This window comes from Acomys minous, assembly GCF_964271855.1.
Source record: "Acomys minous genome assembly, chromosome: 1".
NCBI classification, from domain to species: Eukaryota; Metazoa; Chordata; class Mammalia; order Rodentia; family Muridae; genus Acomys; species Acomys minous.
The window spans coordinates 23,019,177-23,034,439 of NC_140483.1; the positions used below are offsets into that span (position 1 = coordinate 23,019,177).

Sequence of the window (15,263 nt, forward strand, 5' to 3'; positions counted from 1 at the left end):
TTACTTTTATGTACTTCTATAGGAAACTGAGGGCTTTTAACTCGCCTTTTTATCCGTTCTGGTGTTTTGCACACACTGAACTGTGTAAAAGTGTTCTGATGCCATATTTGATCTTAGTCACAAAGCTGAGAAGCACTAAAAATGTTTTCAATTAAATTGAGCTAAAGCAAAAGTGATTCAAAGCCAAGACAGTTGTCTCTGTCATTTTCTGTAATACTTATGGCAACCGACACAGCTGAGCACATCCGGGTATAAATGAGCATCCTGACAGAATATGTAACAATGTTGAGAGATTCGATATTAATGATCAATTAAGTGTTATGGTGTTTTCTGTCTTCCAATTGAGCATTTCTCATATCACTGTACTAAGAATGCTTTAAAGTGCCCAGGCAGTTCTCCTTCACCATTCCCGTGACTTCATAAAGCGGCTCACTTTGCAACAGCTGCAAGTTATTCCCAACATCTGCACCAAGTGCTAATGTCCTCTAAGGCCATTGAAAACAATGCTCTCACCCCATTAGCAGCCGCCATCATTCTCCACTGTTTTTTCTAACCAAGAGTTGAGGAAAGAATGAGTGTAATATATCAAAGAGCAGGGAGCCCTGGGGCTGCTTATCTGTGGTCCCATACATAATCTTTTCTTTGTCCTTCCAGCTTTCTGTATGCAAAAGTTAAATAATTTCTTAACTATGAAGAGGTATTTTGTTAAGTATGCAAAGAAATCTTTTAAATGGTCTTATTTGCTAGTAAATATAAAGATAAATCATTCTGGTTGAGAAATATTTCATAAATCTTCACCAGCTAAGTAGTGTAACGAGAACTTGACATCTCCAATCTCATTGTTCTACCTGCATAGTAGGAATTTTTTCTCTACCTACCTATAAGTTCCACGTTTGGGCAAGCCCAGAGTTATTGATGTGTACTCCACAGCTTCCTCTAGTGCTCTCTGTGAGTAGTATAAGCTTCTAACAAATAGCTAATAGGTTAAATGGAAAGAGGCCCCTTAGCCATTCTTGCCGGCATGTTGAGGTGGCAGGGTTCTTTTGTTTGTTTGTTTGTTTTTGGTTTTTTGAGACAGGGTTTCTCTGTGTAGCCTTGGCTGTTCTGACTTTGCTGTGTAGACCAGGCTGGCCTTGAACTCACAGAGATTCACCTGCCTCTGCCTCCTGGAGTGCTGGGATTACCAGCATGCAAATAAATGAAACATAATATTTTACATTTAAGTTTATATTGTATTATAAACTGTTATGTAAAGTATAAAATGTATTAGGAAGAGTAAAATTGTTACTTATGTAATTTCTGTTTATGCTTTTAGTAAAGATTAAGAATGCTGGAGAGAAATGAAGCCAGATAGCTTGACTAACACAATAAACTATTATAGCTTATTAACATATAGCTCTTTGGCTGGAGCATGGCCTGTACTCCCAGTAGTGGGTAAGCCGAGGCAGAAAGAGTGAGAGCCTAAAGTCTGCCTGACTACATCAAGCTAGCCTTGAGCGTCATAGAGCGAAAGAGATGCTTTAAAAAAAAAATTCCCCAATGTTACTGAACCTTATGCTATTTCCTGGGCAAGCACATAGATATACTAGTGTATATATTAGCTGAGATATAATCACTCCGTAAAAATGTTGTGTAGAACCAACAGGTTTTTAGTCATTTTTCCATCTTTTAACCACAGTAGAATAAATTAAAGATTCATTCACAAGAGTTTCCACTATTCCTGACTTGAAACCTAAAAGAATAATTACTAATATATAAGAATATGTACCTATTGGCTATATCTATTTTGATTTTAACATGTTAGGGTTGTTCAGACAAATTCTTCCTAGGGTTCTGTTGATAATATTGGAATGATTCTTTTTATCGATATGAAATCGTATCCTTACCTTTACTTATAATCATTCTTGGTTCTTATTTTCCTAAATCTTCCTGTTTGGGTTAGGAAGGTGGCTCAATGGTTGAAGCACCACAAGGACTTGAGGTCGGACCCCAGAACCCATGTGAATGTCAGGTGGGCATTTGTGTGCCCTGTGCCTCTGGTTCCTGAGCTGCAGCACCTGGCTGCCTGTCTGTAGCCTTTAAAGGGAGTGGACAAGCACAGTGTTTCCCTGTAAGCTGCTCTAGAGCAGGAATCTCCCTCCACACCCCAGGTCTCAGATCTCAGAGTCACACAGAGCATTTTCTTAACTGTCTGCCGTTAAATTTTAAATTCAAACAAATAGGATAGACTTACACTATGGTTCTGTGCACAGTCGTGGAGCATGAAGAGATCTAAAGAATGTGTAGGCCACACACCCTTAGGTAAAAAGACCCATCAGGGATTTAGATCCAACTGTGCTGACCATAGTTTTATTCCATTATACCAACACCCTCCAGACCGATAGCCATGCTTTAAAAAGTGACGTCAAGGCCCTACAAGTAGAAAGTACCCTTTCCTCAGGTAAGGCATTTGATCTGATTACTAGACTCTGCCCACTACTTGGGTAAATTTCTGTGATTTTCCTTAGTAAAAGAAAAATCAATATCCAACAATAATAAGGAAAGGTAAATATCTGTCAAGTTTTACTTGAATTTAACACAATACTTCTGCTCCCTTTTTTTGTGTACTTCCAGTTAGAAAGATACACCATCCTTTACAGAACTCCAAACTATGTGCTATTCAGATGCTAAACAGGATGGGAAAGCTATATAAAGATCATATATATATATATATATATATATATATATATATATATATATATATATATATATATATGATCTTAACAGCATCTGATCTATATGAATGACAAGTGGATAATGCTTTTCTCTCTCATTAAGGCAGAGTCTCTCAGCCAAACCCAGAGTGCACCAATGTATCTAGCAAGCCCTAGACAGCTTGCTATATAGATCCTGTCTTTGCATTCCAAGACTGGAAACTTGGAGCTTTAGGAGCTCCATGCCATGAACTAACGCGCTCTCTCTCTCTCTCTCTCTCTCTCTCTCTCTCTCTCTCTCTCTCTCTCTCTCTCTCTCTCTGTGTGTGTGTGTGTGTAATGTTTTGTAAATTCTGAGAAACTCAAATTATTTTCTTCCTTAGTGTCATATATTTTTATATTTATTTAACTTCACAATAAGTTCCCTATGCCTGGAATGATGGTTTGTTTTCTTTGTTTTCCCTGTGCTGTGAATTTCATTTTAATTTCTTACATATTCATTGCTCATTATTCCATGTCCTTTATATATATTTTTAGTTCTGTGTTGGTGGGTGAAGTTTTTCAATGACTTTCATGAATGCCAGAGATTACAAGCATTTGATAAGTCTAAAGAGTGAACTAATGATTCTATTACCACCCAAAGATTTAACTTGTTCTAAGAGTGATGATCAAAACCTTGGAGCACAATCAACTCCCCTCACCCCACCTAGAACCCCTAGAATAATCCTGTCTTGGTATAATTCCTTTCCAAGAGGCTCTGTCTTTTCCGTCTTGGTTGCTGAGGGCTCGGTGTGACTTTGCACTCCACTGCAGGACTCAGAGCGCATTTCTTCTAGAGCTTAGGAATTAATGGATTGTTCGTAGCAGCCCCGTGGGGGGCTCACGGACGAACGTGGACTCCACCTTAGACACGTGTCACATTGTCTGGAAAGCTTTCCTGTGGGGGACACTATGTTAAAATATCAGTGTGTATTCTTTACAGACATCTGTGTAACATCTGGCCTCTGATGAGGAAGGCAAATGACTTGTAATTAGTCTGATTGTCATTGTTTTTCCTGTTGGTGTTCCTGTTTCTGATGAACATACTTTCTAATCGGGCACTTGGAGCTTTCTCCTTTGGCTTATCTTACGTGTGTATGTTTTACTCTTGCCATCATTTCAGATAATTTTGGCATAAATTTGTCACAATTTGAGAAAATTTTAAAAACTGAATTTACCTAGACATAGTAACTTAGGTCTCTTGAAATGCATCTACTTCGTGTTCTGCTGACTCAAGACTTCCTTTAACAAAGAAGAAGAAGGAGGAGGAGGAGGAGGAGGAAGAAGAAGAAGAAGAAGAACAACAACAACAACAACAAGACGAAGAAGAAGAAGAGGAAGAAGAAGAAGAAGAAGAAGAAGAAGAAGAAGAAGAAGAAGAAGAAGAAGAAGAAGAAGAGCCATTTATTCATTTTAAAAAGTTGTGGCTAGACATTGTTGTTACACACCTTTTCGGTCCCAGGATTGGAGAGGCAGAGGCAGGTGGATCTCTATGAATTTGAGGACAGCTTGGTCTACATAGTGAGATTCAGGCCAGCTGAGGCTATGTAGTGAGCCCTTGTCTCAAAATAAAACAAACAAACACATAGTAACAAGTTTTTATTATTTAATTTTTTGCCTATATTCCAGGGCTCCAGATACAAAAAATTCAAACATATTTTCACAGAGAAGCCATTTTTGTAGATCAGCCCTAAATTCCTTTAGTCTCTAGTGAATTGCGTCTATCTGTAAATATTGATCAGCAATACTTGTTTTGATGGAGTTGGGAATGCATTAGGGAATACGCATTTAATATTAAGCAAGATTGTGAAGGTTTAAAAAGCTTTTTTAAGGATGTGAGTAATAACCATGATATTTGGACAGCCACTGGCTTACTAGAGCAATTACTAGTCATTTTTTATTAAATCATGTCTAGGATGTGAGAAAATAATATGAAATGAAATTGGGGGAGTCAGCTGTTCCTTATACACTACTTTGCCAAAATATTCTCACTGTTTAATAAAACTGACCACTCACATTATACCTATAAATGAATCTTTTTCTTAAAAGTAAATAAAGTTTAGTGTGTTAATCGATTTAACAGTGATAAGTATAGGAGACTGTGGGGGCATAAAAGCAGACTAGTCATTGTACCTAAGCCTAGGTGGTAGAGGTGGAAATAGCAAGAGAAATAGATGGGTGGTCCTACAAGTTTGAAAATAGAGTTGACACTTTAACAACATCCTAATGATTAATTAAAAATTAAAACTAATGGCAAAACAATGTCAAGATGCAGAGAACCTGTGCCACTCCTGAGTTGCTGATGGGAATGCAGAGTAATTAGTTCACTCTCAAGAAGCTAACTGAAGCCAACACACCTTAGAACACCAAAACACAAGCGAGAGGTTGGAAAACATGAACTGGAACTTGTCAAAAGTTAAGAACTGTGGTGAGAAAAGGGTGCCATTAAGAAAGATATAAAATAGCTTACCAAATGGTAGAAACCATTTGCAAACCAAATATATAATGAGGCTTGCACCTAGAGTGTACAAAGAAATATTATACTTCAATAATAAAAAGGAAACCCAATTAAAAGTGGGCAGGAAAAATATAAGACCAGTGTAGGTGCCTGTCAATAGATGAATGGATGCAGAAAATATGGTTCTGCCAGGAGAGTGATTAGAACTAGAGATCACGTTAAGCGAAATGAGCCAGTCTTAGAAAAACAAGTATCACATCGCCCTTACATATGAGAAACAAAGTTTCTCACTTCATTGTAAGAGCACTGTAGACTCAGTAGTAAAAATGGGGCTGTTTATTTTATGATTTTGCAGTCAGGCATCAGCCCCAGATGGCTGGTGAGCTGGTTGGGGACAGAGAACATCTTTATAACCCTGAGGTCATGATCGCCCCTTCCTTTCTCATTATCTGAGTAATCAGGGGGTGAAGGCTTACATGTCATCTAGGTCTCATCTTCCTTGTCCCCAGTGTTTTCTCAATAAAACCATGTTTGGGTTCATCTCTGCACTTTACATCCTATTTATTTTAAAGCCTATCAGGCTTGTGTCTTGCAGGTAAGCAGGACTGTTAGTCGTTTTCTCCTGTGGATTTTCAGTTTGCATGGGGGCAGCTTTAGCAGAGTTTGGGTGGTGGGCAGCAGCTAGGTCTCCAGCAAGGGTCAAGTGTTTTCTGATCTACTGTATTTGGGTCTACACGTCTGAAAACAAACCCTCAGATTTGTTTATATAAGAAATATGTTTTATTAATTTATTTGTATATGTGGGGGGTGAGTACACACACACACGTGTGTGTGTGTGTGTGTGTGTGTGTGTGTGTGTGTGTGTGTGTGTACGTACATCTTTGCCACTGAATGTGTGAAGGTCAAAGTTAGCTTCTGGGAGTCAGTTCTTGCCTTCCACCTTGCTGAGGCAGGGTCTCACTATTTCTACCGCAAGCTAGCTGATCAGTGAGCTTCTGTAGACATCCCATCTCACCACCGATGGATGCTGCTTCGTGTTTTCTTAACTGTTTCTTAATTTTTACTAGTCTATATTAATTATACATAATAATGGGTTTTATTATAACTTTCATACATGTACAAATTTCCATCGTATTCACCACTCAGTACCCTTCTTGTCCCCTCCCACTTTTGTCAATCTTCTTATTCTTCCCAAGTAGCCTCCCATCTACTTCCGTGTGTGTGTGTGTGTGTGTGTGTGTGTGTGTGTGTGAGAGAGAGAGAGAGAGAGAGAGAGAGAGAGAGAGAGAGAGAGAGAGAGACAGAGAGAGAGACAGAGACACAGAGACAGAGACAGACAGAGACAGAGAGACAGACAAATTTGACCTTACTCATCTTCATATCACAGTGTGAATAGTTTGACTTTGGACACTCACTGAAAGGTCTGAGGAACTTTGGAAGTCTACTGTGTGAAAGACTGCTGTGGGTTCTATTACTCTGGATATTATTACAAAGGACAGAAGCAGACAGTAAGTGTTAGGAAAGTAAAGCAGGGAAGCCCATGGTGGTGTGTTTTGAATGAGAATGGCCAAGAAAGGGTCAAAGGGAAACTGGCATTTGTGAGGTGAAGAGGGTGAGGGCAGGTACAGTGCATCTACTTTAAAAAAGAATATCCTCAGATATGTAGAAAATCAGTGGCCCAAGGGAAGACTGCACAGTAAGGAGCAGGGAAGGCCTTGCTGCCCCCAGAGCACAGAGAACCATGCAGGGCTATGCCAGGGAAGCAGGTGTGACCTCACGACCGTTGATGTATTTTTAACTTTACTCCAAAATTGGAAGTCAATTTGATTTATATTTTAATAGAATTGTTCTAGACATAGAAAGCATAGAAAGGAAGATCAAAGCTGAACAGACTTTAGGAGACTTTGTTTTGACATTTACTTTAATTGTCAGTTTCACTGCCTAGAGTCACCTGAGAAACTGGTGAGACATTCTTCATACATGAGCCCCTTACCTACAGGGCTTGGGATTGAACACTCTGTGTAAAAGCCTGTCCCAAGAAAAAGCTGGCTGTCCCTCTCTCAGCAGCCCTTATGCACCCTGCTCCATCCCCATTCCCAGCCGCTGTGTTGCCTACACAGACGCATGGCATTTGGGAGCTTCCCAAGACTGACACAAGAACCGTATCTCAAGGCAAACTTGTTTGACCTTGTAAGAATTTCAAACTCATTTTTTCCTGTTAACTTCACCAGAATTATCAAGATTGCATTACATGTCAAATTTTTTCCTCTTGTCAGAATAGAAATATTGGCTTCTTCCCGGGCCATCTGTGGTACACTAACAGTTTCGACTTAGTCTTCCTCTCCCTGACACATATTAATGGTGCAGATGCATGCTTTATATTTCCTTTTATTTGCTCTGTAGTTTTATTGCATACATTATTGGCACAAATACCACATTCGTTTTAGCTGTTTCTACTAACTGCTTCTAGTTTGGGGATGAGTAATGTACTTGGCTTGTGTTTTTAATGTGGTGAGTAGCTCTACATCATAGGCTGTTTAATAGACTTTAAACGATGATATTCCACTTAATTTTACTGCCTCTAATTTTTTCTAGCAATTTTTGGTTGCATGGTATTTTACTGTGTGTGTCTGTATGTTTTGATGATTTCAAAATTTCTAATTATTTCTTTAGTGAGTAGACACGTTTGTTTCTAATCAACAATTTGTGTAACCACAGGAAAACTGTATCAGCTCCAAGTGTTGTACAGTTAAGTAGTAACCTTGACAGGCCCACTCTGACTGTTGCTCTGGCCCTTCTATTTCTGAGGTTCGGCAGCTTGAACAATAGTTGGGAAGAGGAAGAGGTAGGTATACAATGACAGTGGAAAACTAAAGCTTCCCGAGGCAGGAGGTAGAGAAAACTCAAAGCTGTTTCCCATCATTGCCATCTCAAGGAAGTCCAGACTGCGGTGCCTCCCCTGGCTGCAGGAGTCCAAGGCATAGGTCTTTGTTTTCTGCCCAATTAAATATCGCAGGTTCTATTTCTATTCCAAAATTATAGTAGCAGGAGACCATATATTAGAAACAAATCACTATTTATCTCTCAGTGTACATTGTTCCTCCCCCCCAAAAAAATAAAAATCTGGATTTCTATTCTTTAAAACAGCCTCCATAGCACAGTGCTGAATATGTGGCAGGTGATAAATGTTTTCTGTAATGAGTGGTACAAGTCCATGAACCCTTGTTCCTAGTTTCTGCTATTATAACTGATAGGATTAATGATCTAAATCAGAGTGAGATAAACACAGGAAAATAATTCAGAGCTCATTGTTGGTTTGAAGACCTTTATCCCCCCAAAGGAAGTAAAGGTACCTGTTTAACAAAGCAACTGTACTATCCTAACTAATTATATATGTGTAATATATTTTTATATAAAATACTGCTCGGGTTAGTCATCTACTAGCTTTGTCTCCCTTCAGTTTTGATCAGTAAAGTAAGCACTTTAAGTTACAGGCCACGTCGTGTGTGATGCCCTAGATTCTACCCCTGGCAGTGGGGAAAAGATGAGCCCAGGTGGACACTGTTAAGCCCAGCTCTCAGGAGGCAGAGGCCAGCTGCATTACCTAGCAAATTCTAGGCCACCTTCTTTACATAAAGAATGGCTATCCCGCAGTTTGCGTGCCTTTAATGATGAGAGACAAGACTGGTTAACTTTAATGTGTATTAATATGATATGTGATTCTTTTTCATAAACAATAGCATAGTTTTATATTTTCTGCTACAAAATGTAAGAGACATTACATTTTAAAAAATCATGTTTAGAAACATCCAGATCTTTGCAGGAAACTCATAATTAGGTCTGAGCCTGACTTTAAGCCCACTTCACCAATGTGATTTAAGTGTGTTTGTTTTTACAGTAACCATAATTTGGGGCTTGCACTTTAAGGATTGTTTTGTTTTCCAATTTAGAGCCTGTGAAATAATATTTTAATTATAGGAATTAAGTTATTTATAATTCTCATAACAGGAAGATGAGCAAATTATGTTTCTTCTCGGGTATAATTTATTATCTTGCTCTCAGAAATGTGTGATCTTTGTGTCTAACAATGCAGTTTAAAAAAAAAAAAACAAGAAAAGAAAAACAAGCCTCCTTCTTCCAGTGCTGGGATTGTATCAATCCCTCAGTCTTTTTCCACATTTAAAAAGTGTGTTCTCATGGAACTGTGGCCTTGACTCCCACAAAGCACAGCAGTTACCGGAAGTGTCTCCACACAGTTCTGCTCATGTTCGTCTATTTTAACTCGTCGTTCGTGGTCTAGGGCTTTTCCTTTCCTTTGCTGATAACCTCATTTACCAGCCATAGTAAAGCCACCATTTTGAGGAGTTCAACCATATAGCAAGTTTGTTGAGTAAATGATAGAACAGTGACTTTAGGAACAACAACAAAAAACAATGACAGGTTCAACTTAGGCTCTGCTTAACTCAGTCTCACATGCTCCTGTAAGTAGAAATACTGTCAGAGCTTTTACCCTGTGATAATTTTATGTGTTTGGTAGGAAGGAGTTGTTAGCAATACTAGTTAACATCAAAGTCCTCATCCTTCCTGACGAGCTTTAGAATATCTACAGACGTAGCCACATTTTCCAAAATACTCACCCTCCCACTCTTCTGCAGCCGACTGTCCCTTGGCTTATTCTTACCTTGAGTAGCTGTGGCATGTGCATGTGTGCATCACTGGCCTGGAGCTGTCCAGTTAGGCTAGGCTGGCGAGCCATCAGGATACCTTCTATCCCGTTTCCCTGAGCTGGGGTTACAGCACACCCCCCCCCACACACACACACCTGGCTTTGCAGATGTGCATTCTGCTGTCAGGCTTAGGCCCTCATATTTGCATAGCAATTTGAACTACTTTCCCAGCCCACACACATTTTAGTGCTCTTTGTCACTAAATATCTAACTGTGTGGCATTTTACCTGAAAGGCCCTGTACCTGCTTTGATAATTTAGGAGAATTTTGGAGGAGAAAAGATGTCTCTGTTTCTCAGTTTGAAAATGACTGTTTAGTTGGATGCTGCTTTGGTATCTAGCAACATTATCTACCCAGCCCCCATCTTTCTATAGGGGGGAAACTGAGACCTGGACAAAGAGTACAGTCTTATCCAGGTCACATAGCTGTTTAGTGCCATGACTAGAATTAAGACCTGTTATCTTTGGCAACTTGGCCAATACTCCTTATGGTGTCCTAATTATATATTGTTATCAAAATCCAGGAGTATCCAAAAACCGCAGTGTGTCTAGCAATGATAACCCCCACCCTAGTAAATGTGTCTTGCATTAAGATCATTTGTAGTTGATTATTTCTAAGCCAAGTTTATCTATGAACTAATTTTTCATGACCTGAGTTAAATACTAGCTTCCTGAAAATTATAGATGTGAATGTTCCTGGACTAAGCCAGTTGTGATGTGTAAGATTGCTCTTTTTTCATTTTAGGATCACCTGCTATTACCAGCTACAACCCATAACAAGACCACAAGGCCAAAAATGTCCATTGTATTACCAGCAATAAACATAAATGGTAAGTTGAAATTTTGACTTGTCAACACAAGAGTCCTTTGCTTAATGAATATTCTCTGGGTCAATGAAAGGACATTCAGCCAAATTATACACATATTATTTTGGAAATATTTTCTCACTGTTTTTACAAAATATTAATTTTAATTTCATTATTGCTATTTTTAAGCTACTATATTTCTTAAGATTTGTTTTTATTATTTTAAAAATTACACACACACACACACACACAAACACACACACACAAACACACACACACACAATATATGGAGAGGTATGTGTAGGTGCCCACAGAGGCCAGAAGAGGGTATTGGATCCTCTGGAGCTGGAGTTAAAGGAGGTAGTTGTGAGGACACAGTGAAACCATCAAATTAGACTACTCTATGGGTAGAAAGAAAAGTTTATACAGGAAATCAAACTACTGTTTTGTTTCTCAGAGCACAGAGAACTGCAGACGGTGGGAGGGAGTGAACCGACTTATCCAAGTTGTGTTTGCAGTTGCCTCCACGGGCATACCTCTAAAGATACTCATGAGGTAGTCATACTACTCCTCAAGGAAGGATAATTTATTCCAAATGTATTATGTTATACTCGGAAGATCGTATTTCTGACATCTTGCTTATTCTTCTCCCATAGCCTCTTGGGGTTTCTTTGCCTGAACTCTGACTTTGGTCAGTTCATTTTCAGAGAAATTATTTTCCGACCATCACCCAGGCAGAACCAACTTGATGGTGTTCTTGAGACTGGGCTCTTATGCAATGCAGTGCCTGGTTTTGTTTTATAGCAGTGAGCTGTCCATTTATATCAAGCCAGAAACAATACGATGTTGTTTGACTCTGTTGATCTTGGCCAGGGAACTAATTTGTAAAGATAAATCTTTCCTGGATTTGGGAAATACAATTGTTAGAAGATCATTTCCTTTTTAATCTGTTCCAGATTGTTTGCAAATAAGTTCTGGGTATTTTTCCTTTCAAGATATCATAAACTTAGGAAAATTAAGATTAAAATTTAAGACCTACTGATGGAGAACATGGCATATGATAAGCCAATGCTGTGCTGTGCCTTTTCTATCAACAGTGCCCTCACCATTTTGCTATGAGGATATTTCTCAGATTAGATCTTGAATTTACTCACAAGCCACAGAGCTTGCAGCAAGGTGGATGGTACCCTCGTTCGCTATCACAGCTGAGAGATGAGGTCTCCTTCCTCCTGCAGGTGCCCTGCATCTCTCAAGTATGATAGTGGACTTTATTCCTCTAACCTTTCTTTGTTGCACTCGTCTGCACCGTCTTCACCAGTGGCTCTCCAGCGCTGCCCCTCGCATCTCTCTGCATGGCCATTGGCGGCAGAGCCAGTTCACCTAGGGCAGTAGCCTTTCTTGATGCAGTTATCCCTTTTATGCCCCCTGAGCCCTCACGTCCACGTGACTGTAGTCAGCTTGTTGTCACTCCTAGCGCTTGCTTTGAAACCTCTTCCCAGATACCCCACTCTCTGCTTATTATTTAATCCCTTCCCTCAGTGTCCACACTGTAGCCGTCCTTCTCCCTCGCAGATCTGCAGTCCTTTGACCCTGTCACCTCAACTAAATGTGTCTGATCCTTGCTGGACACACTGACCTAACCTAGCTCCCTTGGTGTCTCAGCCTCACCACTCTTTGGTTCCTAGCCTCCTTTCTCTCTTCATATCTCCTACCCGATCCAAAAGCCCATTCTAATCAAATCCAACTTTTTTTTTTAATGCCTGCTGTCAGATGTTTGAAACTAGCTAGAAAATATCAACCAATTGAGCCAAGTTGATTGACTGCAAGTTTATGACCATTGATTTCCGTGGGGCGTTCACTGCTGCCAGTCCTTGCTAATGAATTCGCTTTCTTTTCTCTGCATCAAGAGTTCTTCTGACCTTCATTTCTCAATCTCCACTGTATCCTTCCCCCCCCACCCCTGTTTATAAATTCACCACGAGGTACACTGGAAAAAAATGCATGCAAGACTGTGTCCCATGTCCACTACCACCAGCCCAGCTGCCGTTCTACCCTCTAAAAGAAAAGTTTCCTCCATTGGGTTCCAGATCTGCCCTACCACTCACCAGAGACGCATTGTTGGGGGGAGAAAATGGACCCTTCTGCCCTTCAGCTTTCTCAGGACACTTAATAAAATGTGTGTCCCGTCGTTTCTAAGTTCAGAAGTTTCGCAAGCCATAGAAATAACAGTGATTTCAGTGAGTTGTGCATGATCCCTCCCTGACTTAGTGGTGCCTGTAGAACTCTGGAGAGGCTGGTGAAGGGCAGACAGTGGAGACAGAAAGCTCACAGAGTGACTGGCTCCTGCAGTACGCTGGATGGTGATATTTAGGGAGAGGAATTTGATTTTCCAACTTGAGCAAAGTGAATACATTTCCAGGTCAGTGTTTGATCTTAAATTATTATGAATGATGATTCTACTTTGGCGGCTAGAGCTGTGGAAAAAAGTCTAAGAAACAGAAAGAAAGTAGGATATCAGCATAAAATGTATATCATTTAGAAATTACTGGTCACAGGCCAAGGAGATGATTCAGTGGTTGAATTTACTTGCTGCCAAGTCTGACAAACTAAGTTCAATTCTCAGACCCTCATGAAGGAAGGCAGCCCTTGTCCCCTGGCTTCCACATGTGTGTCATGGTATGCACTCTTACACACACACACACACACACACACACACACACACACACACACACACGCATGCACAAATGTGATAAAAATTTAGAGAAATTACTGACAATATCATTATTTGTTATTCATTTTGTATTCTCTGTTACTTAAATTTCTTTGTCTCTTAAGACAGTTGAAAGCAGGTTAGTAAAGGTGTAAGAAAGATTTGGGGAAGGGGGCTGAGGAGGAAGTAAAGTAAATTTTACATATCTCTTCCAAAGAGTTTTAAGAACTGATTGCATAGTTGGCAGAGAAATGGATGGGAAATGAAAAGCTCTTGTTACACTTAGAAAAGGGGCTGTGGAAGTCCTGCTCCTGTAAGTCAAGGTTCCCACTTTTAAGTTATTTTCATGTATGTTATGGTAAAACTACACGTTTCCTTCCCTCTTGATAAATAATTCAATGGAACAGAATGTGCAGAAGGTTTATTATGTGCAGCTACGTTATGAATGTCTGTCCTGGAGCGATGAAGCTGGTGTGAGCAGATGCAGCCCATCACTGGCTGGGTGCTCTCACTGGCCTCTTCTCACTGTCATCTTCCCACTCTGGGCCTGGGAACTTCTAGTGCACACTCTGCAAGCCACACTGTTGCTCCAGCTCCACCCGAGTAGAACAGTGGATGGGCACCAGGCTAAAGGGTAATTATACTTAGTCTCTGAGTGAGTGGCTTTCATGTAATGGGACTCTCGAGCTTAGCAGCAGTGGTATGCGGATGCCCGTGCCAGCTCATGAGACACAGTTTTAGTTGGAGCAGCATAGCAGAAGGTTAGGAAGCAACCTGGCCAAATGCATGTGTTGTTTTGTATAACAGAGAATGTTCTGTGTGATCACAGTTGTATGGAAGTGGCTCCCCCAAAGTAAAATTATTTAGAAATTTTTCTGTTGGTGCTGCTCAGGCAGGCTGACTGCCTAGTTTGTCCTTAGAGCCTGCAGATTCTCCCCCCCCACCCCCCCACCCCCGTGTGTGTGTGTGTGTGTGTGTGTGTGTTTACAACCCTGCATTTCTACTGTAGTTACTGTAATTCACTGCATTTCATAGTTGCATCCAGAAAGTGACTAGAGTTGTTAAAACAATGTATAAGCATAGTTCTTGAATTTTTGACTTCTGCTCAGAACCGTTGGCACACTGAGAATTTCTGTTGAGAACAGAAAGAAAATCACACTAGCCATCTGGAGAAAAGCTGACTTTTTTCTCCAAGTGCAGGCATGGATCACTATGTATAGCTCAAAGATAAGGTGATAAAAATGACCCTGTAGTCAGCAAAGTCTCTGTGACTTCCAGCCTTGAACAGAATCTGCTGTGTTATGCTGCTGCTGTTTTGTCACCTAAGAGAGCCAGAGTTAAAATCTAGATCTGAGAACAATTTGACTCAGTTTGTTGGATCTGTTTGTACTTCATCCCACCCCCAGTGAAGCTAAGATACCCTCTAACCTAGATGAGCAGGGACGACTGAGGTGACTCCCACGTTAGAAACAGCGCGGGGACTCACTTTTAAAAGAGAGATCAGTCAAGTACCAGTCCTGTACTCCTTGCCTCTGGTACAGAATAAAAGTTGAAGACTATTTTAACGGATGGTAGAATATTGATGACTTAACATCAGTTGGTTCTTTGAGAGGTGAAACTTAAGCTGGGCTCTAAAGAGAATATAAGAAATTTACTTGTATGAGGCTTATATTCAGCTATAACTGATGAAACCTAAGGAAGGTTGAACTTAAACCAGGCTTTAAAGATTGGTTGAGAAATGTACAGCAAAGGCTACAGTGAAGCAGTCTGCTTGCCAAAATGGTTCAACAACTTAGGGTACCATGGCCAGGAAGACTGGACTCACTTGGCC

The 15,263-nt window shown here is 40.2% G+C and overlaps 1 protein-coding gene across 2 annotated transcripts in view; it reads left to right on the top strand.

Moving 5' to 3' along the window:
• The window catches only part of ATF6 (activating transcription factor 6), a 155,245-nt gene that overhangs the window by 112,939 nt on the left and 27,043 nt on the right, over positions 1–15,263 (top strand). For both annotated transcript variants that reach the window (XM_084776300.1, XM_084776299.1), the window contains exon 16: positions 10,662–10,746. In XM_084776300.1, the coding sequence (XP_084632426.1) occupies positions 10,662–10,746 (85 nt within the window). The remainder of the gene's footprint in view (positions 1–10,661; positions 10,747–15,263) is intronic.